At 51.3% G+C, this 26,048-nt stretch overlaps 10 protein-coding genes across 10 annotated transcripts; 5 read left to right on the top strand and 5 right to left on the bottom strand.

The window, feature by feature from the left end:
* Positions 1–657: 657 nt before the first annotated feature.
* GCG54_00003096 (uncharacterized protein) lies at positions 658–1,505 on the top strand (the record flags this gene model as incomplete). Its single annotated transcript, XM_045403174.1, has 2 exons — positions 658–1,036; positions 1,102–1,505. The coding sequence occupies 2 exons, from the start codon at positions 658–660 to the stop codon at positions 1,503–1,505; spliced, it is 783 nt and encodes a 260-aa protein (XP_045270077.1).
* Positions 1,506–1,840: 335 nt separating this feature from the next.
* Positions 1,841–3,497, bottom strand: GCG54_00003097 (uncharacterized protein; the record flags this gene model as incomplete). The annotated part of the gene is made up of 3 exons (XM_045403175.1): positions 1,841–2,815; positions 2,868–3,361; positions 3,437–3,497. The coding sequence occupies 3 exons, from the start codon at positions 3,495–3,497 to the stop codon at positions 1,841–1,843; spliced, it is 1,530 nt and encodes a 509-aa protein (XP_045270078.1).
* Positions 3,498–6,062: 2,565 nt separating this feature from the next.
* Positions 6,063–7,604, top strand: GCG54_00003098 (Allantoinase; the record flags this gene model as incomplete). Its single annotated transcript, XM_045403176.1, has 1 exon — positions 6,063–7,604. One exon carries the CDS (start codon positions 6,063–6,065, stop codon positions 7,602–7,604), a length of 1,542 nt encoding a protein of 513 aa, XP_045270079.1.
* A 301-nt stretch (positions 7,605–7,905) lies between these two features.
* Positions 7,906–8,322, bottom strand: GCG54_00003099 (uncharacterized protein; the record flags this gene model as incomplete). The annotated part of the gene is made up of 1 exon (XM_045403177.1): positions 7,906–8,322. One exon carries the CDS (start codon positions 8,320–8,322, stop codon positions 7,906–7,908), a length of 417 nt encoding a protein of 138 aa, XP_045270080.1.
* Positions 8,323–9,975: 1,653 nt separating this feature from the next.
* Positions 9,976–11,908, bottom strand: GCG54_00003100 (uncharacterized protein; the record flags this gene model as incomplete). Its single annotated transcript, XM_045403178.1, has 3 exons — positions 9,976–10,095; positions 10,314–11,278; positions 11,347–11,908. 3 exons carry the CDS (start codon positions 11,906–11,908, stop codon positions 9,976–9,978), a joined length of 1,647 nt encoding a protein of 548 aa, XP_045270081.1.
* A 1,327-nt stretch (positions 11,909–13,235) lies between these two features.
* Positions 13,236–15,472, top strand: GCG54_00003101 (putative GMC-type oxidoreductase; the record flags this gene model as incomplete). The annotated part of the gene is made up of 7 exons (XM_045403179.1): positions 13,236–13,334; positions 13,501–13,821; positions 13,881–14,007; positions 14,062–14,306; positions 14,365–14,578; positions 14,627–14,713; positions 14,784–15,472. The coding sequence occupies 7 exons, from the start codon at positions 13,236–13,238 to the stop codon at positions 15,470–15,472; spliced, it is 1,782 nt and encodes a 593-aa protein (XP_045270082.1).
* Positions 15,473–16,642: 1,170 nt separating this feature from the next.
* GCG54_00003102 (uncharacterized protein) lies at positions 16,643–18,730 on the top strand (the record flags this gene model as incomplete). Its single annotated transcript, XM_045403180.1, has 2 exons — positions 16,643–17,744; positions 17,802–18,730. 2 exons carry the CDS (start codon positions 16,643–16,645, stop codon positions 18,728–18,730), a joined length of 2,031 nt encoding a protein of 676 aa, XP_045270083.1.
* Positions 18,731–18,954: 224 nt separating this feature from the next.
* Positions 18,955–20,061, bottom strand: GCG54_00003103 (Alkanesulfonate monooxygenase; the record flags this gene model as incomplete). Its single annotated transcript, XM_045403181.1, has 1 exon — positions 18,955–20,061. The coding sequence occupies one exon, from the start codon at positions 20,059–20,061 to the stop codon at positions 18,955–18,957; it is 1,107 nt and encodes a 368-aa protein (XP_045270084.1).
* A 1,190-nt stretch (positions 20,062–21,251) lies between these two features.
* Positions 21,252–22,418, bottom strand: GCG54_00003104 (uncharacterized protein; the record flags this gene model as incomplete). The annotated part of the gene is made up of 1 exon (XM_045403182.1): positions 21,252–22,418. One exon carries the CDS (start codon positions 22,416–22,418, stop codon positions 21,252–21,254), a length of 1,167 nt encoding a protein of 388 aa, XP_045270085.1.
* Positions 22,419–24,572: 2,154 nt separating this feature from the next.
* GCG54_00003105 (D-serine dehydratase) lies at positions 24,573–25,884 on the top strand (the record flags this gene model as incomplete). Its single annotated transcript, XM_045403183.1, has 3 exons — positions 24,573–24,743; positions 24,796–25,396; positions 25,454–25,884. The coding sequence occupies 3 exons, from the start codon at positions 24,573–24,575 to the stop codon at positions 25,882–25,884; spliced, it is 1,203 nt and encodes a 400-aa protein (XP_045270086.1).
* Positions 25,885–26,048: the final 164 nt, after the last annotated feature.

The raw sequence follows: 26,048 nt of genomic DNA on the forward strand, positions 1-26,048 counted from the left end.
CCTATTCTAGACAGTGTTGTCTGACCATCACATACTTGGCAATCCTTCTGCTGCATGGAATGCGGGACCAACCGTTGCGAACTGTCCACTAAAGGGAGAAAGAGAACGCATACCGGAAAACCGGCGTGCGTTCGTTGAGTTTCTTGGGCCTTCAGGTGTAACGATGCGACGATCCGATCCATTCGGCTCCGGCAAATCGCGGGCTGGACCGCCGGAAAATATTCCATTGGGGCTGGGAAGTCTTGGCCTCTGCCTGATCACACTTTGCAGGGGCGATCTTCATGGTCAACTTAGCTCTTCAATTGGCTGTCTCGCACTTCCGCCCTGATGTGTGTGATGACGACGCAAGGGAGCCTCTGTGTCTCCTCGAGTGAGGCCATCACGAGCAAGTCTGGATTCTATAGTGTCAGTAGACCCGATCAAGGTCCTACCATCCAGAAGGAGTCAATCCTCGTCCTTCCACACCTGATGTGACTTGGCGAAGGATGCTCATTGTGGCATGGCCATCGGCCTGTCCGCGATCCTTCAGGTCTAGTGACTTGATGGCAACTATAAGTAGTTGAACTTCTCTACTCACGAACATAATTGAACATCTTAGCTCGGCATCAAAGCTCAGGCACTACAGACAAGCTCATCATCCTTTCGACCGTCCGCATCATGCGATTCTCTACCATCGCAACTATTTCTTTCGCCGTAGGGCAGACCTACGCTCTGGTCCGGTCCCCGACCCCGACTGTCAGCGGCTCATCATATGTCGTTGACGGGCAGTACACATTTGCCAACAGAGCCATCTTCAACTTTGCGACCGGAACTACTCTTCCGAGTGGGCTGTACAGAAGCACGTACTCTGTTGGGACACACACTTACGAAGCTGCCAATGCCGTTGTATCTGGTGGTTATCTCAACTTGATAGTTCCCGGTGGCCAAACCGCCCAGCCTTACAAATGTGGTGAGGTCGTCACTACTGTTGCGAACATCAAGTACGCTTCTGTTCGTACCGTTGCCATTTTCAGTGAACCTGCTGGTGTTTGCAATGGTAAGACCTTTTCAGCTCTGATTCCTCACTCAAAGTGTCTGAACCCGTCAACTTACAACATAAAGGCATCTTCTACTACAAGAATGACACTCAAGAGACCGATATTGAATGGCTTTCGGACCCCAGCTCGCTAAGCAATCAAGGCACCCGGAAGCTCTGGTTCACCAACCAGGATGCAGACCAAAACGGCGTCAAGACCTACAACGCAGTCACTCCACCCTCGGATGCTACAAGCGCCGAGCACGAGTACCGTCTTGATTGGACCCCGGGTCTGGTTCGATGGTTTGTAGATGGTGTGCAAATCTGGAACACTACCAGTGATGTGCCTAACTCTGCTGCCCCGTGGGTGTTTAACAACTGGGCCAACGGAGACCCTGGCTGGAGTGTCGGCCCTCCCCAACAAACTGCAAACTTCCGCATCAAGGACGTCTACATGTATTACAACACCTGTTCCGGAAGCAACTGCTGAATTTAAGTCGGCAAATAGTAGTGGATTGGTCTGTAAACACTGGGGAGCAGGGACTGTTCATCGCTTTCTTTGTATTTCAGCTTTTACTATGCTTCAATCTTGTAGGAGTAGCACCGAAATAACACTGTCTCTACCTCAACTATCACGGTTTGTGTGCATCAGACCTATTTAGACAATCGAATCATCTACCAGGGATAGGTCAGAGTATTTTTTTTTTAGCTAAGAAAAGAATTGGTTACGTTCAAGTACGCTGACTGTCACACTCATTGTGTATACATGAGTACCTAGATATGCATGGTTTCGTGGTGACCATTTGAAGGAAACCCCGCCTAAACCTACTCTGGGATGCGAAAGACAGAGAGCTCAAGACCCGCCATTTCATAATCCTCGGGATTATTCATTGTAGACAACAGTACCCGTCCAAGCCCCTCGTTCCCAAGCAGAGAGTTGTAGATGATGCCGATGGGCGAGACAGGAACCATGACCGAGCAGTCGCTGATGGACAACAATCCTGGAGCAAGCCGCATCAGCCTCAACGCCTCGATCGCTGGCTGCCATTGATACTTCAGTTCGTCCGGCATGTACAGCGGGTCCCCGGCGGCCTTTTCCACACTATGGTCTATTTCAGCTGGGAATGGCTGCGGCCGATGGTCGCCCGTCCGCAGAGCGTAAAGAATGTGCATCAGGAAGATCAAGGCGGAGTTATAGACCAACAGATCGGTCACCTGATCTGCCGTCTGAACCTCCAACGCTTTCGACAGAAGATCCTTCACCCAAGGCTGTGTTACGTCGTCTGCAGTTATTGGAAGCCACACTTCAGCTGCCGCTTGCGGGTTGGCGAGCTCCCAATTCCTCCGCCACTCGTAAAACCGTGCGAGCAAATCTCTAGTTCCCATCTCTATCTCGATCTTGTCGTCTTCTGAGATAGTAGCAGACGAAGGTCCCAGCGAGGCTCCCAAGCCCGGTAGTTCGATGTACAGGTCTATCAAGACATCGTACAAAGTCTTGCGAGTTTTCATCCAAGGGATGGTCTTCCACTTCTCTATGTTGAAGAAGGAAGGTTTCTTGTTGTTGAAGGAACTGCAGGACTGGCCGTCATAGGACCTCGTGAGCTTGCGTCGGGCTTTGTGGGGGTTGTCCAAGTTTCTTTCAACAGATATATCGTAATATGTGACACTTACATGCTGAGCCCTAATCTGACGGTAAATTGTTAACATGGGCTCCTGTTGGAAGTACTCTGGGCCGCAGTACTCGATGACCCGGACAACACCATAGTAGTGTGGAAGATTGGCATTTCCCTCAACGGCATACTGGGCAAATCGTCAGATCTGGGTGACAGGCTGCGGGGAGTCTTGTACTCACCTGATACATGCACAGCACTATGATCGTAAAAGCCCAGCGCGCCATCTCTGACTTCGACTGTTGGAGCAGAGCCCCATGCAAGCCTCTGATGACCTCGCCATTCATCTCGTATCCATCCGACAACATCTTCGGCTCCTTCACGGCTTTCCCCATAAAGGCGAGAGCAGTGGCCAGACAGGCTCGATAATGGGCCCTCTCAGCTGGCGACGACGCTTCGGACATGGATGTCCGCAGTAGCGGCTTCCAGAATGGCCCCCAGCGGTAGTTAGCGAGCAGGTGTGAGAAAGCCATACTATCGCGGAACGCAGTCAAAGGCAGCTCCCGCGACATGTCAGGCCGTGCTAGCGCCGCCACCGCGGGGTTGGGTACCGGGACTAGTTGCTGGCTGCCGCTGCTCTCGCCGACTGTTAGGTTCTGCATGCGCAGGGGCAGCTCGTACCCCTGGCACCTATGGCCAGACTTGAGGCAGCGATCACACTCGGGACGGCCCTTATCTGAGTTGATGATGTGGTAAGTTTCATGTTCACAAGTCACAGTAGAGGGACTTTAGTCTGGAATGGGTTGCCTACCACACTTCACTCGTCGTCGTCGGCAAGTGTGACAATACCCGCTAGTTGGCGCGCGTCCCATGATTCACACGTTCCGCTGGACGTCAAAGCAACAGAAGAAAGGGGTAAAATAAAGCCTCTATTCAATGCTATGACAAGCAATTCCAGAAGCAATGTTAGAAGATTGATGGTGAGCGTACGAAGGGCGATAAAGCGGTCGTTTGTCAAGTGCTGGATGCGGATAACTGGCTGATTCTCGATCAAACTTTCCCAATCAACAAGTTGAGCTTTTTTAAAGCAGTTTTTGGCATCCAAGGTAGCGGTTTGGGACGCTGACCATATGCTGAGGTTCAGCTCGAGGCGCGCGCAGCTCCATCGAAGGCTTTTGTAATCAAGGTGCAAAAGAACCGCGCGGCCCGAAGCGATTGGTAGCGTGTCAGCACTAAACCACTCTGAAATGGCAGTTCGAGCTGACTTCGCTTATTGGGTATAAAAGCCGGCCAAGTTGAATACGATGGGAGGTTCTGCAACCATGATTGGCTGAGCATTTGCGATGAGACTCCCGATGCGGTAAGTAAGATCGAGGTGCATGATGCTGCTGATGCCATTGGACGCGCTTCTGAAGAGAGTTGCTTACATTTCCAACTGTTTTTGATTGATGTCATTGACGCAAAAGTTCTTGATATCGTGCATCCTGAAATGCCATAAAAACTCTATTCGGGCGAAGGTGATTAAGGTGTTTGGGGTCTCAACTCTGCCACGGAGTGGTTCCTACTGTTCATGATCTTGCAGGCGGATGATGATTTATCCGCCTTACTGGCAACTCAGGGAGACATAATTACTGACTCTCGTGGACCAAGACCGTCACTGTGTTGATTTAACATTGGAAAATAATCCCGAGAATGTGCCGGTTCTCCATGCGAGGTCTCGGCATAAAAGTTGTAGGGCTTGTTTTCCCTTTTCTAGTAAAGTAATTTGACTGCGTTGAAAGCCAGTTGAAATGATTTCCAGTTCCCCATACGGACACGTCCGCGGAGATACCTAATCTGCCAAGTCCTCCCAGCCATGCCTTAACGGGGTCTCTGTTATGCGATACAACGCCTTGAAGATCTCATGCTTGCCGACAACTTGGAATGCAGTCCCACGGTGGGTTACACACCCTGTAGGTTTGACTCGCTAGATACCGCAGGGCTTGCTTGGCTGTCAAGACTAAAATGCAAGACGAATCGTATCAATAGGTTAATCAGGCGTCAGCTTGGGATTCATTAAACCATACTCTCGGCGAATAATCGAGGATAAGAGATTATCGGAGAAAGGGAGAGAATGTATGAATTGATTGTGAACATATCAGTTAGAGTCAGGAAAACTCCAGGCTATTCAATCTGCTGATATAGCATCGCCCAGCTCCAATTTAGCGGACTGGTGTTTCACAAAACTTCTACCTTATGGCTTAACCTGACCTTACACAGGTTTTGATGGCCTGTGTGCAATGGCTTTGGATATCTCTCCTTTTCCCATGCTGCCTGACCTCACTTTTATTACCTTACGTCCACCGGCGCCAATTACGCGGGACCCAGTTAGCCCCATTGTCCCCATTGCGGTTTACTCGATAGAATAAGCTTCTTGTTACTCGATCAAATCGCGATCCGAAAGCTGATTGGCCGCACCCCGCACGTCAATATCTGAGCAACCGAAGGGATATCAAAGCCAAGCCGACAAGGGGAATTTTAGGCTACCTGCAAGGAACGGACATTTCTTGGAAAATCAGGATTTGCAATGCAGCTGCGGGAAGGATTGCCCAAATAGTTGAATAAGCAAGCTGATGCCGCTCAGCGATCCTCGGCGCTTCCCGACTGGATCGTTGTTGTGGCATTGAATCCATCCCACATGAGCTACGCAGCAACCCATACAATCGGACCTTGACCGAAAACAAATAGACTTTGGTAGAATATTGAGCTCCCAGTTGCGGAACAACTCGGAGTGCTGCTTGGTTTCCCTGTCTGTTGATCAGCAGGCACTGCACAGTTCCTCTCTACTTACACTGCAGTAAGGCCTGCAGCGAAGCCTGCATTTGGACCTACTATGTGTCATGCCAAGTCTTTAGCTAGCATCCGAGCGAAGTTACAGTCATCTTATCCCACCAGTTCCGCGTATGCAACTAGAGTTCCTCATGCGTGGATGTCGTCGGGAGACGACTGAGGGCAGTTACTATAGACGCTCAACTGTGACAAAGTGTAAATCTGCGCGGAATGTTAAAAGAACATGAAGACAATGAAGAAAACAAAGCTCAAGCCATGCCAAGAAGAGAATAGATCTAAATTGAAGATTGATCATTTGAATACAGATGCAAGGAGAGTTCATTTGAAGTCGCAAACACACGCTACTGACGCACATTCAGGCAAATACCTTAGATTGCCAAGACTGCCAGGAGACCTTAAGATCCTGGTCGGAAGATACCATGCTTTCAACCTGGTTCTTCGGGAACATCGGACCAGAATATGGCTCAACCTCCTCACGATCCCCAGGTGGGACCCAGATCTGATAGATATAAAGACCGATCTAACCACACTGATTTGGTCGACTCCTCTCATCATACCGTCGTCGTCAAGAAGACAGCAGGAGCAACTGATATAATTCTCCCTCCATCATGGTTTTACTCCGATTCTCCGGAGTGGCGCTCTTTTCGACATGCATTCAGGCCCTTCTCCTGAACAACTCTTCGTCAGATCTCCTTGTGTTTGCGTCGTCCCGCGTTGTTCTAAGCGGATCTGTGAGCGAGGCAACTCTTGTGGTCAACACGACAACCGGCAAGATCATCTCAGTCGACAACTCTGTCAAATCAGCCTCCGAATTCCCTCCAGGCACCGCCTATACAGACTATTCGCCAAAGCTCCTGCTTCCTGGCCTACTCGACGCCCATGTCCATCTCAACGAGCCCGGCCGGACGGAATGGGAAGGTTTCTGGACTGGCTCTAGAGCGGCTGCATCGGGGGGTGTCACGACACTGATTGACATGCCTCTTAACTCTCTTCCGCCTACAACCACTGTCGAGAACCTCATGACCAAAGTCAGGGCGGCCGACGGCCAGTGCTGGGTCGACGTCGGCTTTCATGGTGGTCTGATACCCAACAATACGCAGCACCTGAAGCCTCTGGTCAACGCTGGTGTACGCTCGTTCAAGGGGTTTCTCATTGAAAGCGGCGTGGACGAATTCCCAGCCATCGGCCCTAACGATATCGAAGCAGCTATGCATGCCCTTGCCGGATCGCCTACCACGGTTATGTTCCATGCAGAGATGGTGCCTCCCAACGTGACACTCGTCGGCTCTGGCGCACCATATACCGGTCCTCTCACTAGCTACCAAACCTATCTGGACTCTCGACCTCCAACGCTGGAGACCTACGCCATCAGTCAGATTCTGTCCAAGGCCCACATTGCACCCGATCTGGACTTGCACATTGTGCATCTGTCCGCCGCTGAAGGTATCCCTATGTTACGGGAGGCAAGAGATCGTGGTATCCACATTACCGCTGAGACCTGCTTTCACTACCTTAGTCTGGCCGCCGAGGAGGTTCCCGAGGGCGATACTCGCTACAAGTCAGCCCCTCCAGCTCGTGACTTGGCCAACCAAGCCTTTCTCTGGGAGGAGCTCTCGCGTGAGAATGGCGACGGCGTCATCAAGACCGTAGTCTCGGATCATTCGCCCTGCACACCGGACCTGAAGTTGATTCCCGAGTCACTGCCTGTTGCCCCACACAGCCATCAGGGCGAGGATGGTGACTTCTTCAGTGCGTGGGGAGGTGTCAGCAGTCTCGGCTTGGGGCTCTCCATTCTTTGGACCCAGGCTGAGTCTCGAGGTATCACCATCGAGGATATCGTTCGATGGACGAGTACGAATACGGCACGTCAAGTTGGCTTGGAGCAGGAGAAGGGCGACCTGGGGGTGGGATTCGACGCTGACGTGGTGGTCTTTGATGATACAGCTTTATTTGAGGTCAACACTGACACCATGTTCTTCCGAAACGAGGTGTCCCCCTTCGAAGGAAAGACACTAAAGGGAGCCGTGAACGAGACTTGGCTGCGTGGGCGAAAGATATTTGATCGTACAACGGGATTCAATGAGGAGCAGGGCCCGGTCGGAAGGACTATCCTGGAACCGCGGCGGCGAAAGTCTGTGAGAATGGTCTAGATCATAATCTGATCAGCCATTGGTACACCTAGTCGAGTATTTTGACTACTGCTAGAGGCGCCTGGATACGTTTTGCCGTCTCTGCTATGTTTGTAGCATTGGATTCTCACTAGCTCCGAGTGGGTTGCCAGGACCAACATTCGCTTTTATACAGTGAACCATGGTGGGTAGGAAACTTTGCAGCTTTAACGTACGTAGAGTATTGTTATGTATGATATTATCGCTATGCTAAATCCTCCCGAAAGATGTCCAAGAAGCCTCCATCAAGGTGACCAAAAACAGAAATATCAAACGGTGGGAATCAGGCCTGAAATGGTCTCATTTCGCTGTACGTAATCGCTCGCTTGCTGTTCGTTCCTGCGTGAAACCCACAGATTAGTTCCTGTTTTGACCTTTCGATTCGCATTTCGTCCGTAGGTTGGCTACTCTTACCTGCGGGGCAAGATGTAACACAAGTGTTTGTCAAACCAGTGAGAGGCCCTTTGCAGCAGTAGCTGCCGCCGAGCGGGCGAATGGTGTCAGTGGAAACGGACTGGGTGCAGCCGTTACATGAACCGCTACCACCGGGGAAGGTGCAGGCCTTGTAGCAACCAAAGTTCCTGCATTGGTTTGTTCCGTCGGTGACTTGAAGATCGAAGAGCTCGGTTTCGTCGCTACCGCACGCGGCAAAAGCCTGAGATGCGAAGAGAGCAACGAGCGGCAAGAGTTGAACCTTCATGTTGAAAAGGTTGACGAAGAGCGAGAGTACTGGTGGCAACGAGAGTGGTGTAAAGATTGCAGCGAAAGGGATGCGGTGATCGACATCGCTGCCATGAACCACCAAGGCCCAAGCCTTTATATGGAGTGCGTTGATACATCATAATAGAAGCTGGACATTACGAGACTCTGGGAAAGTCTAATAAGTGTACCCCTGTCTGGAACCATACTACATTTGGTAGCACATTCGTATCAAGGCATTTTCAAATCCCGTCCACTGTGGAGAAATTCCGACGTCGGTAGACTAATCAGTCCGAATAGCGACTGGTTATTCTAATCATAAAGTTCTTTTCTGCTCATAAGAGGCTGTGCAGATGATGCGTCCATGTCACTAAGCCGTCAAACAAATGGCCCGGGCGTCATGGTTGAGTCGCGCAAAGGCGCCCTGTCTTGAGTGACCTGGCGGTCTTTACGTAGGCAGAGACGGGGGGGGGGTAAGGCAGATGAAGCGTCCGTAGGGCGTAAAAAGAACTAGTTGTAGAGAGTAGGTCGGTATATTCGCGAAGTAGTAAGGTTCAACTCCCAGGCAACTGTTTCGCCAGGCTCCTTGATACTGGCGGCAACAGGGCAGGGTTCGAGAAAAACGCGTTTTCGGCCCAAAAAACGTCGTCTCCGTTTTCGACCTCAAAAAACGACGAAAACAAAAAACGACGCTAGCCCAATCGGGTAGCCGTTTCCCCACTCGGAAGATCTATCTTCCGATAGGCTCAAAGCTCCGAATAACGGGCTAAAAGAGGCTAGCCTACTCACCTAAGTGGGCCGCCTTAGTAATGTTCGTTCGCCGTCTAAAAAACGTCGTCTCAGCCGTAAAAAACGTCGTTTTTTCTAGAAAACCTTGGCGTACTCGATCGCTGCAACAGGGAGTCGTTACGGATACACGCTCACGGGCGCATAACCGGCCTGATCACACTCAGTATCACGACTCATGACGGCCCCCAACAGGCCCCGGGGGAGCCGACGATCCCAAACCTCCAATCCCTTGGCCTGACCATGGCGATCATATTCTAGAACCTTTCATGGGGCGACCCTCCGCACCAGATTCATCCAGCATAACATCTACCAGATGAACTAATACATCCTCGAGCATCCCAGCTGCTGTTAGTGAGAATAGACTTTACACGTATCCGGGTGTATGTGCGTTGCCGGTAAAACGGATCGCTTTCGAGTTATGGCAACAGTCGTTTGGAGTACTTGGAAATAAGAAACCACTATTCTCCGTGCCCATTACGAGCAGCACAGGACATGATGAACGTCATGAAATGAGACATTGATTGCTCAATGAAGAGTTTGGAAATACGATTTCCTGGAGCTGTAGATCTTCTAGGTACCTTACTAAGTTTTTCCAGTGAACTATAGTTTTAGAAAATATGTAAAATGTTTTCTTTCCGATGAACAACTCGCACAGCCTGCGATGAGGTCCTGACCCAAGCTTCAATGCAGTTCGATCGGCCATAATCGGCGAAAGTCCGATCACTAAGACACTGACATGAGAGAAACAAGCTCTCCCCAGCCCACGAAAGTCGCCCGTGCCCGCATTGCCAGCCGGCGAAATCTGATTTCCCGTCTCCCAGCCCCAAGACACCATGAGCTGAAGCTAATGGGAAACTTAAATCGGCTATGAATCCTTGGCTTGGATGAACAGGGTTCGAGGACGCCCAAAAATCGCCTTCCTTCTCGAATAATCAATGGTAACGTCTCCCGACGACCGACGATGCTCCACGCCCACCGATACCGACTACTTGGTCATACAAATTCCCACTCAGTTAGCTGGCCCCTATCAATCGGCCACACCTCGCCTCTCATTTTTCCGTGGACAAGTGCAGGAGATACCATTGCGAAATATGGCCCCTTGGGTCGGACAACTAATGGCACCGAAAGCCCCGCAAAAACGCAGATTAAATCGCCCGCAAGTATCTCACTGTTTGCTTTCCCAAGCCTTCCCGACTCAGTAACGAACAGCGCCCCGCCAGCTGAGCTGACTATGAGCTCTGTAGCAACGTTCGCGTTGTATTTGGCGAGTTGCCATATTTCTTCCGGGCTTGTCTGCTTGTCAAAAAGCCTCCAAGTCTCTTCCGAAGCGGGTCGTTTCAAGACGTCTGTCACCAATTCCACCTTGAACAGTTCTTTGAAGCCAGCCGTAAACTCATCCCTACTAATCGCGTTTGTGCTCAAAGACTTTGAGATAAATTCTGGAAATGAGTATCCGAACCTGTCCCTCACTTCTTCGTTAACTCGATCCACAGGATGGAGTTCTTGACTGATACATGGACCGACTTTTCCTATTTTTACTCCTTTCATAACCAGTCTTTGGCCGTCAGCGCTGAAGTTAATTGCGGGTTCAGCGCCATTGCAGGCATTGACTTCTGACGCCACGGATTCCCAAAGTCTCCGACGAGACAAAACGCTAGTTGGTTCCGCAACCCAGTTAACTGCCCAAGATGGGAGCGTCGGGGAATTAGGCTGGACAAATCCATGCAGCAGAACCTTGAGACTTTGTTGCTTTGTGACGAGCAGTCTGGTCGCTTCAACACACAGCTCTTCGGGCGAACGGTCGTAAGATACACGGATCCCTTGAAGAACACCGTGGAATAATTCTCGCAGGGCGAATATCTTATCTCGCGGATCCGACGCCTTCATTCGAAGCATGTTCTGCAGTGATAGGGCCAACATCCACGGGGGCGGCTGCGATGTGTTGACGTACTGCAGGGATTGTAGAAGACTGAAATGGAGATACAATGGGTTGCTGATCTGATGATCAAAAATGTTCGGATATGCAATGGCGCGGATGGTAGATAGCGGGCACAGCTGTCCAGTGACACAAAGCAAGGCGGAAGTAGTGTGTGTGCACTCTTGTAAAGTCCACATCCTAGACCAGTACGGGGCGCGAGAGATGTTGGATATGATATCTTTCCTGCGACCTACATTGATGATAGACGGTTAGGCATGTCTTAATCGAGGGCTGAGATGATTTGGTGAAATTCCTTACCTTTGGCAACTAGGTTGCCAACGATTGGGTGCAGCCACTTCATGAGTGGGATAAGCCACTCAGGCTCATACCCATTAGTCGTAGTGAAGCGAATTAGCTGGATCATCCAAAGGCTCTTGAGATCAGGCGGTGCCCAGCTCATCCCGAGCCATAAGATGACCCGTGCAGCACGGTTATAGATCTCGGCCATCATCCCGACTTGTGTGCTTTTTTCTGCATTGGATGATTGATTGATACATATGGCATCGACCCAAAGTCCAATCTGAGCCACTGTTTCGCTGACGATGCGCTTCCGTAGAACTCTCAAGGCGGATGCACAGTTCGGCGTAAGAAGCAAAGACTGGCAATCGTAGCTCGTAGACATGACTGTCATGCTTTCCGAAGGTGACTCATCGTTCCAGGTGTACGACAGAGTCTCATACTCAGGCGGACTGTCCAAGTTAACCTCAGTCAAGTCGCACACAAGAGGTGCATCGATGTTCGTGCTGGGATGCAGTACGACCAAGCGGATGGACCGAGCGCTTGCGAGGGAAGCATAGCGGTAGCTGTTGTTGGTGTTCATGGCAAACAGACTCGACTCCTGCCTTAATTGTTCGATGCCGATAGTTGCTCTTGCGAGCGACGCGAAGGAGTTGGATGACGGTCGTTGATTCAGTTCTAGTCGGCAGTCTCCTTGTGATGTTCATGACACAGTGTAAGATCAGGTGAGAATCGCTCAGCCGCAGCTGAAATGGAAAAACATCCCAACGTGGTGTAAAGCGCAATAATTGGATAACACGAACCATGTTAGCACTGAGTGCTTTCATTGGTTGGAAGGGGACGACGACGCACCTCGTCTTTGGACTAACTACTTTCAGACTGACCTTTGACGAACGTGGTCATACAGCAATCATGAGGCGGTACGCGGTGCATTCTGAGTATGTTCAAGGAGTCCGGGCCCTCTATTCTGGCATGTAGTAGCTGAATAGTTGACATGGACATCGAGACAATCATCAGTACAACTGTTCGCTTGATAGACCCGTCGCGCACGGGAGTTGTTTCATACCTGAGGCTAAGTATTATGGGATACTGGATATCTGTTCACTGAAACAAATATGATTGATCTCTCATTGGCCATCCATTCAAAAGTGCTCAAGTCAGATAAAACTGAAACGCAACTATATGTACGCAGAGGTACACTGTATGGTGGTGAAGTCGCGAACGCAATCATGGCATGCTACAACCAGCAGCTGCCACGCACCTCGTAATTTAGGAGACAATGGAAACTACTTCAATCCCGGATGATTTATCAACATTCCATTAAGTCGCGATCTGTTTCTGTAGTCATTGCTTGTCGTCTCTGCTATCTCATGTGCCAGCATCCTCATTGAATGTAGAAAGATTGGAAGGGCGATGGACTGTGACCTGGAACAGCAGCATTGCCATGAGAATGTACGAAAGCGCTGTGCGTTGTACCTTCGCCTACATAAAATTAAAGTATTCAAAAATCGATGATCAGTCTACGGTTCAAAAAATGCCTCTGTGCCATGCTGAAGCCACGTGAACTCAAGAGGGGGAAGAAGGGGGTAATCAGAATCTCATTTGCAAGCCGTTGTCGGAAGGGACCAATGATACTCTGATATTTCCTGAAAGTTATTTGAACTCTTGCCGGTCCAATAGGAGTCTGGAAATTGAGCAAGAATGGCAAGGGGGAGAGTCCTTACCCCAGTTCCGCCAGGCTTTAAGGTTTGGTAAGGTTACTTCGCACGAACTCAACGTCCGGATTGGTCCCGCGTCATCCGACCTTCGCTCACTTGAGCTTCTTAAAAGTACCCAGGCTGGAACCTCTTGAGACGACCACTTCATGTTTACAGATGTGACGTTACTAGTTGTTCATGACGTCCGTCAATATGTCGCCAAGGTCCCAATGGCTATGGATGGCCCTCGCGATGGCAACTGCCTCTGCGGCACAAGACTCCAGTGTCATGGACACATATGACTATGTGATAGTAGGTGGCGGAACCGGGGGCATGACTCTAGCTTCAAGGTTATCTGCAGTGCCGGGGAGTGGGTTTGAGTCGAGTTCAAACTGAAGCTGATGTTTGAATGCTGACCGTGCCCGATCATAGATACCGTGCTTGTCATTGAAGCTGGATCCCTGTTCGTGATTCCCAGTTTATTGAACAAGATTGTCGGAGCGTTTCTGACAGCTTTGAGTACAGAGACAACTACGAAGCCGCAGTCATGATCCCTCGATTTTATCCAGGAGCATCTGGGTTTGCCCCTGGAACGAGATACGATTGGAACTTGACGACGGTGCCCCAGGACTTTCTCCAAGGGCAGACGGTCAATCTGACTCAAGGGCACACCATCGGTGGTAGCAGTACAGTGAACGCAATGATATTCGACAGAGGCATGCCCTCGAACTATGATTCGTGGGCCGCGTTTGGAAACGAAGGCTGGGATTTCGACAACTTACTACCATACTTCAAGAAGGTTGAACTCATGTCTTCAAAGTATCGTTCCTAGTTCGTTTGCTAATCACGCGATACCAGAGCGAGACCTTCACAGCAGCGTCTCCAGAGCATGCCTCACTCTACGGCCTGACGCACGACCCATCTTGCCATGGATACGAAGGACCAGTGCAGTCAAGCTATCTCGCATGGTCGCATCCAAACAACAGTGCGTAGCTTCTTCGACCTCCTGTTACGAGTAGTCCCAAACTTAAAGTTGCAGCCAACTTTCTGGACGCGATGCATGGCCTTGGTATAACCTCGCCGATTGACCAAGGATGCGATCCTCTTGGAGCCTACCTTACGACGCACTCAGTTGACCATCGAAATCAGTCGCGATCAAGTGCCCGAACAGCTCACTTTGACGCTACATCAACCAGGGCCAACTTGAAGGTGCTGACTGGACATCAAGTCACCAAGATAATTCTTGACACGACAGAGGGAAAAACAACTGCAAAGGGAGTTGAGGTAAGTTTGTTCGCCAACCAGCCTAACGAGGCCACTCTTTAAAACGTCGCGCAAACAGTTTTCCTCGATAACCGATGGCTCGCTCCGGAGCGCTGTCGCTACCCAGGAGATTATTTTGTCAGCAGGTGCTTTGAACTCCCCAAAGATTCTGCAGCTGTCTGGAATAGGCCCAGCCTCTTTGTTGACTAACATCGGGATTAATTCCACGGTCGACCTGCCGGGTGTGGGCGAGAACCTCCAGGATCACCCGTTTGGGCTGACTCTCGCATCACGTCGGTTTGCTCACCTGCTGTAAGCTATTCTCACTAACATAGGAGCAGTAAGCCCCGGTATTCCTGCGAACTCCGACCTTGACAATGCAACATTTGACGCTGAGCAACGGGACCTCTACTATGCCGAGAGAAAAGGTCAGCTATTCCCTGATTACTTATACTAGGTGTACTCGGAGAGCGCTGACTGAAGCCGAACGCTTTTTAGGTCGATGGACAGACACTATTGCCGAAGCCCTGGCTTTCATCCCGCTGTACAATTTCACTAAAGCCGACTTGTCCAACGACCTCATCTTGTCCATTGGGGCGAATTCTACACAATATCTACATGATAGTATCGACAGTACGGTGGTTGCTGGCTATGAGAAGCAGACAGAGTTGATTGCATCGATGCATTCGAAAGGCTCCACCGCCGCAATGGAACTGCTCTACGTTGATGGGGGTCGCTCAGTCGTCAATATCCTGATGCACCCGCTCAGCAGAGGAACGGTATCAGTCACGTCATCAGACCCCTTTGCATCGCCTACAATCAACCCCAGGTACTTCTCCCATCCTTACGATGGGAAGGTGCTAGTCGAGTCATTGCGGTTTAACAGGAAACTGTTGGCAACTGAGCCCATTCAAGCCCTAGGTGCAGCCGAGACGCTTCCCGGAACGGCCACCGAAAGCGATGCGGACATACTGAACTTCATAAAAGGAGTCACTTCAACGGAGTACCACTATGTAGGAACTTGCGCAATGCTCCCAAAGGCTCTGGGCGGCGTTGTGGACGCTGAGTTGAAGGTCTATGGTGTTGATGGTTTGCGAGTCGTTGATGCGAGCATCATGCCCCTGTTGCCATCGGCGCATACCCAAGCAACAGTGTACGCAATTGCAGAGAAGGCGGGTATGTTCTAATCTGTATCACAATAATTTGCTAACATCTAGTGTAGGCCGCAGACATTATTTTGGGGCATTCGGTAGAAGCTCGTCAATAGTCGATCTCAGAATGTGTCAGCACATTGCCCGAACATCAACCTTTGAGCATGCTGCCTCATCGCATCGGCACTTGGGTGAAGGCAGAGTAATTAGACCTGTATGACCTGACGGTCACATAGATGCCATGGTGGCTGGGTAAGACTTAGCACCGGATCAGTAGCCCTGCCATTTATCGGCCACCTTCGTAATTCCAGTTTTCGCAATTGAGTTCCGAAACTTGATTCAACTTTCCACAATGGATGTCTCGAGATCTCGGTGCAAACATCTTCTCTGGGATCGCGTGTGTGCGGCCATCCACATTGCCGGATATCGGCAGTCGTAGAAATTGTTGGGGGTTGGAAGCCGAAAAACCGCTCTAGCCAATGGTGTGTCACTCGCAAAAGGGCCACGATCGATGAAGGATTCAATCCTAGTGTGGACACAACCAACCAACAACCGTTAAAAACCACCAACAGACCTGTCCTTTGCATAAGCGCTGACTTATTCTCATCCAACAGCTCACAAGGCTGTTGCAGCCATGCCACTGCCGCCGCGATTCGGTGACGGCGGCGGGAAGAGTCCACGCGAAAACAATGTGGACGCCTCTGTAAATCGATCGCTAACGCTAGTACGTCGATATGGGAGACTAAATACACTTAGTCAACAGCCAGCCGTACAACTAAAGTGCCTAAGAGATTTACCTTCACCGCCAGCGAGCTTTTGTGAGGACAAATGACCAAAGTTCCATCAAGCTGAACAGCCCTGCATGATACCCATGTCGAATACCACCAACTGAATCAAGTCTGCCACCGGGGGTAAACAGGGGCTTGCATATCCTTAGCGAACCATTTAGCGCGTACAAAAACCGATTTGTAGCTGCCTAGCTGGGCTGATATTTTGTCTCAGCGAGCTCCCGGCTGGAGGCGCCGAGAGCCTACTTAAATCCAACGATCTCCCTCTTTCTCTCAGCTCACGCGCCCGGCGCAAACGAAACTCGCCTTCGATCGATGAGGTCGCAGCAGAATCAGCGAAAACGATTCCGAAGCCCTATGGCCTAAGCCTTTCAAGCGGTCAATTGGAAGAGTCTAATCCGTCAACAGTGCCGCGACCATGTCGTCGAACAGCACTGACAGCAGTGGGGGAGGCGGGGGAAAAGACGACGACCTCGAGCTGATCGTGGCCGTTGTCGCGTTGGTCATTTCCGTCCTCGCGTTCATCATTGCCATTTTCCAAGCGCTACAGCAATATTATGCATCAGCTACGGGATATTCATCTTGCACGCCAAAGGTCATGGGAGACTGGGCGCAATTCACGCGGCGCATTTTCAAATGGTACGAATTCCGCTTCGAGGTCGAGTTCGAGACTCCCGTCATCTTCGTCGCGCCCCCGACAAACCCCAGGGGACCTTTGGGAGAGCACAAGAACAAGGAAATCACCTACATGGTTGGAACGCCTGACAGCTACAAGAAGACGTACACTTGGGACCAAGATCAGTATAACCAGATCGACCAGAGCTTGCGGGCTGGTGACACCCGCCAGGCTATTCATACCGCCGACAACGAACTCGCCAACTGGTTGGGGCTCTTGATGGCAATTCAGCGCATGGAGAAGGAGTCGCGAACATGGCAGGACAACGAGTATTTCGGCCACACCCCTCAGTGGCAAGAACAGACACAGTGCCACCCCAACCCGACCAGCACCTTCGTCCCGTACACCCTCACCGTCGGCATGCAGAGGAAGAAGAAATCGTGGGATAGCATGCCCGATAATATGAAAAAGCCATACGCCACCACGACCATCTCGCATCTTGTGGAGATGGCGGCCATGCTGGGAATTTACTGGAAGGAGTTCAACAGAAACGAGGACCGCTACCGTGCTCAAGGAAACGGCTTCATGATTACTGGGTACGACGTGGATGACTTGGGAGTCGTCTTTACCTTTCAGAAGACGGGACCGACTTGGTTCCATGAGAACCGCGTTGTCCCTCACAACAGCGTCAAGGAGCTCTGCTTTGGTTACTGCCCAACAATATTCCGCCAGCAGAATAGCAGCAACCACAAGTACACAGACGAACCGAAGGACATTGGTACCTTGCAGCTGGGAAGCATGTCTGCCATTGCGGAGACTCTTGTTGTGCTCGGCTGCAATACGAACACCGTCAAGTATTTCCGAAAGCCGACGTCTGACACGCGACACACCCACCTCTTTCCAAGTAAGCCATATTGAAGACACCGTCGAGACACTGTCCCTAGATACTAACGTGGCCTAGTTGCCTTTGAGCTCCTCGGCATGACCGGCGTCGCCCTCCAAATCCCCGGCACCGCCTTTCGAATGCTCCCCAACCCGACGATTTGGCATTGGGACAGAAAGTCTTTCTCACTGCGCACGTTCCTGGGCGACTTTGTCCACGGCATGAAGGAAGCCTCTTCCAGTGACGCAATGTTCAGTGAAGAACTCGGATCATACGTAGCCACCATTCACAAGGAAGCTGCCAAGATTGAAGACAAGTTTCAAGAGCTGGAGGCACGCGACGGACCCGAGGCAATCCTGAGGCGCACTCAGAATGTCGAAGAGAGAATATTCTCTAACGACCTGGTCATGTCTCTTCACTCCGCCATCGCCAAGTGCGACCAGTTCCTCAAGAACCAAGAGCGCATTACGTTGGTTCAAAATGTTGTACGCGTCCACTTCCAGGAGGTGCTGCGTATCTTGAACGACAGGGATGGGGAATACAAAACCGTTGTTGTAACTCCAGCTAGCGGTGGCAGGAGTGCCAACAACATTCTTCAAGAGTTGATCGTTCCTGGAGCCTCGCCCATTCCAAAGACACAAGAGAAGACAGCAGAGAGCCGCAAGGAGATTTCTCTTCTCCAGAAGCTGGACTCAGCCTCTTCGAGCGAAAGACACTCGGTCTTAGTAGAGATTTATCTCCTTTCAGTCCGAAGGAGAGTCGTTGAAGTAGTCTGCCGTCATCTGAAGCACGAACAGGCTCGAAGAGAACGAGGTGCGAGGTCAATCGCCTCAGAAGCTTCCTTGGAGCCCCTCTCAAAAGACCAAGGGCAACAGATCAGCGATATCTGGTGCATGTTGGTGTTCCGTATGGTGTGCTGGCTACTTTTGCATGATTTCCATGGGAAGGATATCCAGGTTGAGAAGAGCGATGTGTTTGGTAGCCGTATGCCGGTCTACATCACTTAGGCCCTGAATCCTTTGGGGATGAGGGGTTGAGTGAGATGTAATGTAATGATAGCTGACGAATCTCATGAAGATCAAACGAATCGGGGAGATTAAACGCCGACGCTATGTCGAGAGGTATAATCGCCCATGATGTGTGAATATTTACTCAAATTTCGTTTTGATCTCTATAATCTCGTACAACTATTCCTCCTCGCGCCTGATATCAGATCTCATTCATCATTTACTCATTGCTTTCCATTAGCGCCATTCTCACGGCCACCCAGTTGGGAGCGAACGCTCGGCAAGATGTAACGACCGTAGTCGATGGCATCGTTGAAGTTGTCGTAGCCACGGATGGAGATCAACTCAGCACCGAGGTCGACATAGTCGAGAATAGAGTCGACCACAGTCTTGTGTGAGCCGACAAGCGCCGTCGAAGCTCCACGTGCGTTGGTAGCCGTGACTGTAGGATACCACAGAGCACGATCCTGAACCTCCCCACGCTTGGCAATATCAAGCAGACGCTGCGAACCAACGTTTTGAGGCTGGCCAGCACTGGCGTCTTGACCGTTCTTGCCCTGTCCCGCAGCAATGTTGCCCTTCAGAGCGTCCAGCGTGCGGTGAGCCTTGGCCCAGGCGAGGTCATCCGTCTCAGCAACGATAGGACGGAAAGTGACCCAGATACGGGGGCGGTCCTTGCGGCCAGCCTTCTCCGCCTCGCCGTAGATGCGGTCGATCTGCTCCTTGGTCTCCTTGAGAGGCTCGCCCCAAAGACCAAAGATGTCTGCCAAGGAACCGCCAATGCGGTACGCCTCATCTGAAGAGCCACCGACGGAGACTGGAATGGTGCCGTTGGTAGGGCGCACCTTGTTTGTGAAGTTCTTGAACGTGTAGTACTTGCTCTCCCAGTCAAAGGGCTTATCAGACTCCCACGCGCGGCGGAGAATCTTGATGTAGTCCTCGAGACGGCCGTAGCGCTCGTCCTTGGAGAGGAAGTCGCCCTCCTTGGCTTGCTCCGCATCACTGCCTCCAGCGATGAAGTGCACCACGACGCGGCCCTTGCTAAGCTGATCGAGAGTTGCCAGAGCCTTGGCAGCGACAGTGGGGTAGAGGGTGTTTGGTCTCAGCGCGATGATAACGCTGACATTTTTTGTGACGGCAGCAATAGTCGCGCCAATAGTGAAAGGGTCAAATGAGTCAGAGCCGTAGGGAACGAGGGTGTAGTTGAAGCCGTAGTCATCCAGTGACCTGGCATAGCGGACCAGGAACTCGGGATCAACGCCTGCGCCAGGGATCGGGTTGATCTCTGTCGAGGCGTTGGGGAAAGTTACGCTGATGAACTCGGTAGGCATTTTGAGTGTGAAGGGTTGTGTCGGACTAGTGCATGAAATTCTTCAAAACACTAGTGTTGAAGATGATGTGCATCGTGGTCTATATACATCCGTCGTTGGATATGACGACAACTGCACAGGAATCACGCCTTACACTCATTGCCGATTTCGGCAAGGCGGTTCTCCAGTGGGATGTCACCTCAACTCCATGTCAGTCCAGACTGAGTGATTATCTAGGCTGCATGAGGATGATCATTTTTCTGGTCCAGTTTGTTGACGAGAGCTTTTGGTTAAAGTTGTCGCTGGCGTTGTCGGGCTTGTTGCGACCGGTGACCAAAGCTTCGGCGATGCATGCGGAGCCCGCTCGGTGAAGGCCCGGATCTCGCCGGAAGCCCGCCGGAACATACAACCACACACCGACGACTTCTGAAACTACCAACAGCAGCATATTAAGTTCAGCTCTACCCCGCTTCATTGTCGCACGCAATCCGAAGGGTCTGTTTCCCCCACCCACACCTTGCATCTCTAATCCACCGGCGCTTAGCCAACAATCTGAGCTTGTTGAATGATCGGGAGGCGCAGGAACGTCCGACTCGGCGTTAATCGTGCCACTGACTTACAAATCAACTTATCCGAGATTGTTCTGGAGCTCATGATTCGCCGACTATTGAGGCCGATACAAGATGCCAGCCAAACCCCGCAAAGCACGTCAACGCTTGACTTTACAAAGCAGAGTGGCCCTGCCGTGTGACCTTTCTTCCCACAAGATCAGCTACACGTTGTGTACGTGAAGGGCTTAGGTTCCATGACATTGGTTTTATTGATTCGAGTTACTTTCTGGTATCTTGGCTGGCGGTTAACAGAGCCCCGTTAGTTATTGAGCAGATCGATCTCATATGCATGATTGGCAAGATGGGGTCTACAGATGATGCAGACAGATAATCCAGAACATACTCAATATAGCTTACCTAGTAAGGTCAAGATCCGTTGACAATCCCATTGCTTCAGAGAAGGCAACTGCGTCATCGAGCGGTTCTACCCGGCAATGGAGAATAATGTTGATCTTTCACGCCTGGCCTTGAGAGACTCAGACACTATGATCAGTATGGAACGTCTTTAAATACAATCAAAGCTCCCATATGATGACTCGAAAGGAAGAGAATCAACCTAAAAGTACAAGTGTTGATGCAAAGCTCGGCGAACTCCCTAGATCAATGCTTCAGATCCAACTGGAAGCTTTTCCAGTTCAATCGGCCCCTTGGTCCGTAATATGGATGCCACCCCTTTTCATATAGTTCTTCACGAATCTTCCCGATTCTTTCCATCCGCTCTTCCTGAGTCATTGCCTCCCACTCTGCCGCTTCTTCCTCCGTTTCCTCCTCCTCCTCATCCCCATCCTCATCCTCCTCATCCTCCTCCTGCACATCCCAAAGGCGACGGAGAACTAGATCCAGTCCCCCTGCCTTCCGATCCAAGAGCACTTCGGGTGACCGACGCGGCCATGCGCCCGACTCGTCAGCCCGCCCTACCGTCTTCGAGACGTCACAGGGATCACGTTCAACCGTCCAACCCGTGTTCCATGGTGCGTGGTACTCCCAAAGCCGTTGATCCATGATCTCGAAGTCGCGGGCGCCGTCAGTCGACACCTTCAAGCTTTGCAGCCGCGACGTGTTCCTAGGCCCAGCAGCTTTTGACACGACATCAAATATAGACCGCACCAACGTCTCATCAACTGCGATATTGATGAAATAGTCTCTTATCAAATCCTTTTTGTACGGAGTGTACACGCTTTCCGAATCATCGAAATCGTCCTTGTTCTCAACGCAAGGGGGAAGACAAGATCGGTCTTCAAGCCTCTCAACGAGTGTCCTGTCCTCATCGTTGGGGTTTTCGGGGTATTCATCGTCAGTGTCTCCGCGATCGTCGACTTCGGAGTCGGAGAATTGACGTATGCCATAGCCAGAATCAGAGTCAGAGTCTCTGCCATAGACATCGACAGGTTGTTCCCATCGCTTAAGGTAAGGATCGTTGTAAAGACCTAGCCTTTCGCCCACTCGGCGCGTGATCTTTGGCCTCACCAATTTCAGCCTAATTCGCAACCTGCGGAGCTTGAGGAACTTTCCCAGGGCCCTGTATAAGGCAACCTCGGTCGCATCCCCTTTGGTGCGAGCAATTGTCAGAGCCAAATCTTCAATGTGTGGACTTTGGACGAGAATCTGCTGCACACTGCCGATATCAAGCGGCTCGGCGATGCCCTTAATCAGGTCTAATGTCCGCAAGCTATTGCCCAAGCCAGCGGGAAGTCGGTAAAGATTGCTTTCGCCATCTATTCGCAGAGTGCGCAACTGCGACGACAGTCCTCGAAGGAAGCCTTCCATTGCCCGGCAGTATGGTCTGACCTCGCTAACCCTCCGTTCATGTCTGACCATCAGATCAAGGCATTCCAATTTCTGAAAGTTGCAAGTCGCCAGAAATCGGAATGCTTCCAGAGTCACACCAGCGCAGAGTGAGAGATTCCGTAGCTGGGAGAAATCGGTACGCGTACTCCATGTCTCGAGCGGGCCACGCGCCAACCATGAATCCTCCAAATCCTTCCCATGCTTGATGCGCAGAGAAGACAAAAAACCTGCGGTCTCCTTCACTTCATTCTCATGGAGATGTTGGAAAGGGCCCAAAAACACCGACGGAGTGAGACCGGATTGCGAGAACAGCATGCTAGCCTCCTTTAAGTTGGGCGAGATTCTGGTCAAGAGACCTAACACCGTCGCGTTGGCTGCTCTCCTTCCTGATCCGGGATGCGTGTCCTCTGTGTCGTCTTTGAGTTCACTTTGCCCATACCAGCATCGAACACCGTATAGACAAGGAGAGGTGGCCAGCTCCAAGTCAGCATCGTCGAGGCATTTGGCGCTGCGGAACGACTCTTCGGAACTGTGCAGACGAAAGTTGCGTATCCAAAGCCTGCACGTGGTCGGCCTTTCGTGCAGAGCTTTCAGCAGCCACCGCGGAAACGGGGCGGAACATCCGAATTGAACATCCGTCAAAACCGACAGCTTACGGACGAGAGCGACCAGTGGAGCCCAGAGATGTTCAACATCAAGCCCGGTATTATGAGCTTTGGCAAGACAATGTAAGTTTTCGCTGCTTCCTTTCGAATACGACAGATACCCGTCGAAATCGGCTCTGTTTTTGCGCTTTTCACACTCGTTTAAGGACGGTTGCTGCCATATCTCACGAAGTTTATATTCTTCCGTGGGATAGTCGAGTACGTCGTCAAGGACGAGGCGACGCACTGAACTCAGGGTTCCGTCGCGATGGAGGGCGTCAGAGCATAATTGAATATCGCGATGGAACATGGCGACTTGTATCTCCGGCTTCTCCCCATACCTGTGGTCGAAGCCTTGCCTCTGGTAAACTCTAAATTTAATAGTGCGAACCAGGATGTGCTTAGCTGCCTCATGACACGCCTTGCAGGCCAAGGCAAAAGCCACAACAGGAGCGACGTTGTCGTTCTCGTGAAGGTATTCGCAAATCTGGTCCAAGACTTCGATCGGTAGAGTTTTGAGACTGGCGCGTGGCCGTTGCTGGGTAGCATCTTGGGGTGCCGACTTGTTTGTTACGGGGCGAGTGAGGTGCTGCTGGGTGACCTCTTCAAATGCCGTCTTGTCTGTTACAGAGCGAGTGACGCGCTCCTGAGTTGCCAATTGGGGTGCCGACCTGTTTGCTACAGGGCGAGTGAAGTACTGGTCGAGAGTCGTTTGGGACCTGACCCTCTTGGCTTGGGAGCGTGCGGGCGCGACATCGCGTTCTTCTGGGCTTGCGGTTCGTTTCATGGCGTGTCGAGAACCCATTCTCCAATGAATAAAAGATCACCGGGCTGAGTATCGACCGTTGAAACTGTGACGGTCGGAGGCTGCCATTTTATTGCGGCTCCACTGCTTCAAAGGGGCAATATGTGTTGTTGGGGGGATAGGAACTTAGACTAGCTTTTTCTTTATGCATACTTATGCGAGCGAAACCTATGCATGCCCATGCTCATTAGTCGACCCTGCATATGGGCGCAACCAAGCCCCGTTAAATCATCATCTCGGCCGCAAGTAACTGGGTGAAGTCGTGGAAATCACGAATACCATATTCAAGTTGTCTTGATGATTGTCGTTGGTCCATAGACCACGGACAGTCGGACTTGTTTCCCGCGCTCAAGCAACCGCACCCGGAGAGTAAAGGTGCCGACTCAGCGACGCGGCCGTTCTCGGCGGTCCCGTGTGCACAGTGAAATCCCTCGCTGGTCAACCTATGCAGCTACGTCGGTTAAAGATCGGATAACCGCAGTACTTGTCATTTGGCACACTAGAAGATACTGCATAGTGTTTTTGATCGTGGAACAATTGGGGCTAATCCCCCCACTTACTCTCAATTAGCCCCCCGCGATAACAGACCCGCGGGAAAGTCACCAAAGGTATTTAAGTCCTGAAGCCCGAGGCAGTGTACTAGTTCGCCGGAGTATCGCGAAAAAGGCCGCAAACACAAGCACAATGGATTTTGGACTAGAAAACCACCGCACTTTCATTGGCAAAAAGGTCTCAGACTTGCCATCGCCATCATTGGTGCTCAGTCTCCCGGTCATCAAGAGAAATGTGGAGAAGCTGCATCAGGATGTCGAGAAGGCCGGAGTTGCTTTCAGGCCTCACGTGAAGACACTCAAGGTAAGATTTGAACGAATTGAATGAGAAACTAAGATTTTCTAATCGTTTTTAGAGCACAGAAGTTACGAGGTTGATGTTGGGAAATGGCAAATTCAACAAAACAGTCGCATCCACGCTATCAGAAATCAGGGGTCTGGTGCCGCTGGCGATAGAGGGAATTTTGGAGGAGGTGCTCTATGGACTCCCCGTCAGCTCGGGCGTCATCCCCCTCTTGAGCGAATACAGGAAATCCGTCAAGATCCTCCTGATGATCGACCACGATAAGCAGATTGATCTCCTGGAAGACTTCGCAAAGAAGAGCGCTGACGCACCGGCACCGTGGGACATTTTCATCAAGCTTGACGTTGGCAGTAAGCGCGCGGGCGTTCCTCTCAGCAGTGAGCGTCTTCAGAAGCTCATTCAAAGAGCGAATGAGTCTTCGGTTGTGTCACTTTACGGTTTTTACTGCCATGCCGGCCACTCGTATGGATGCAAGACGCAGGAAGAGGCGGCGGGTATTCTAGCTGATGAGGTCAATGGGGTCATCAGCGCAGCGAAGTTGATCGTCGGGGAACAGAAATTGACACTGTCCGTGGGCGCCACACCAACGGCGCATGTTGTCGGTACTCTCCAGACCGCCATCCCGTCTAACGTGACTCTGGAGTTGCACGCTGGTGAGCACTCCCCCCTTCATGCTTTTCAACCGGGAGAAAGTTATTGATATTGAACAGGAAACTTCCCGACCAATGACCTCCAGCAAGTCGCCACCGGCCTGGTGTCAATTGAGGACCAGGCTGTCAGGATAACTGCAGAGGTCTGCAGCGTGTATCCGGAGCGCAACGAGGCTCTCATCAACGCTGGCACCGTCGCTCTCTCCAAGGAAGCGGGCGCGTTCCCTGGATTCGGCAACCCGGTAGGCAAGCCTGGTTGGGCTATCGTACGCATGTCTCAGGAGCACGGCATCATTGGCGAGGTGCAAGCCCCCGGCTCCAAGAACGCTGAGCCGGAGCGCCGGGACATAGAGGCCAACTTTGAAATAGGCGAGAAGTTGACGCTTTATGTCCAACACTCTTGCATTACCGCCGCGGCGTTCCACGTTTACTACGTGGTTGATGAGAATGATGTTGTTCAGGATACCTGGGTACCATGGAAGGGCTGGTAGATGATTAAAAGTGCATCCCGGGACCTAGAATAGTGATAGAGAAAATGTTCAGCTAGACACACTGCAAAGATAAGACGTCCAAGCAAGGTTCTTTTGTCTAATGGTATCCATCCTGCGTTGACTCCGAGTCCAAATGCCCAAACCCGACATTGCTTCCCAACGCC

The sequence above is a fragment of the Colletotrichum gloeosporioides genome, assembly GCF_011800055.1.
Source record: "Colletotrichum gloeosporioides strain Lc1 chromosome Unknown consensus_9, whole genome shotgun sequence".
Lineage (NCBI taxonomy): Eukaryota > Fungi > Ascomycota > Sordariomycetes > Glomerellales > Glomerellaceae > Colletotrichum > Colletotrichum gloeosporioides.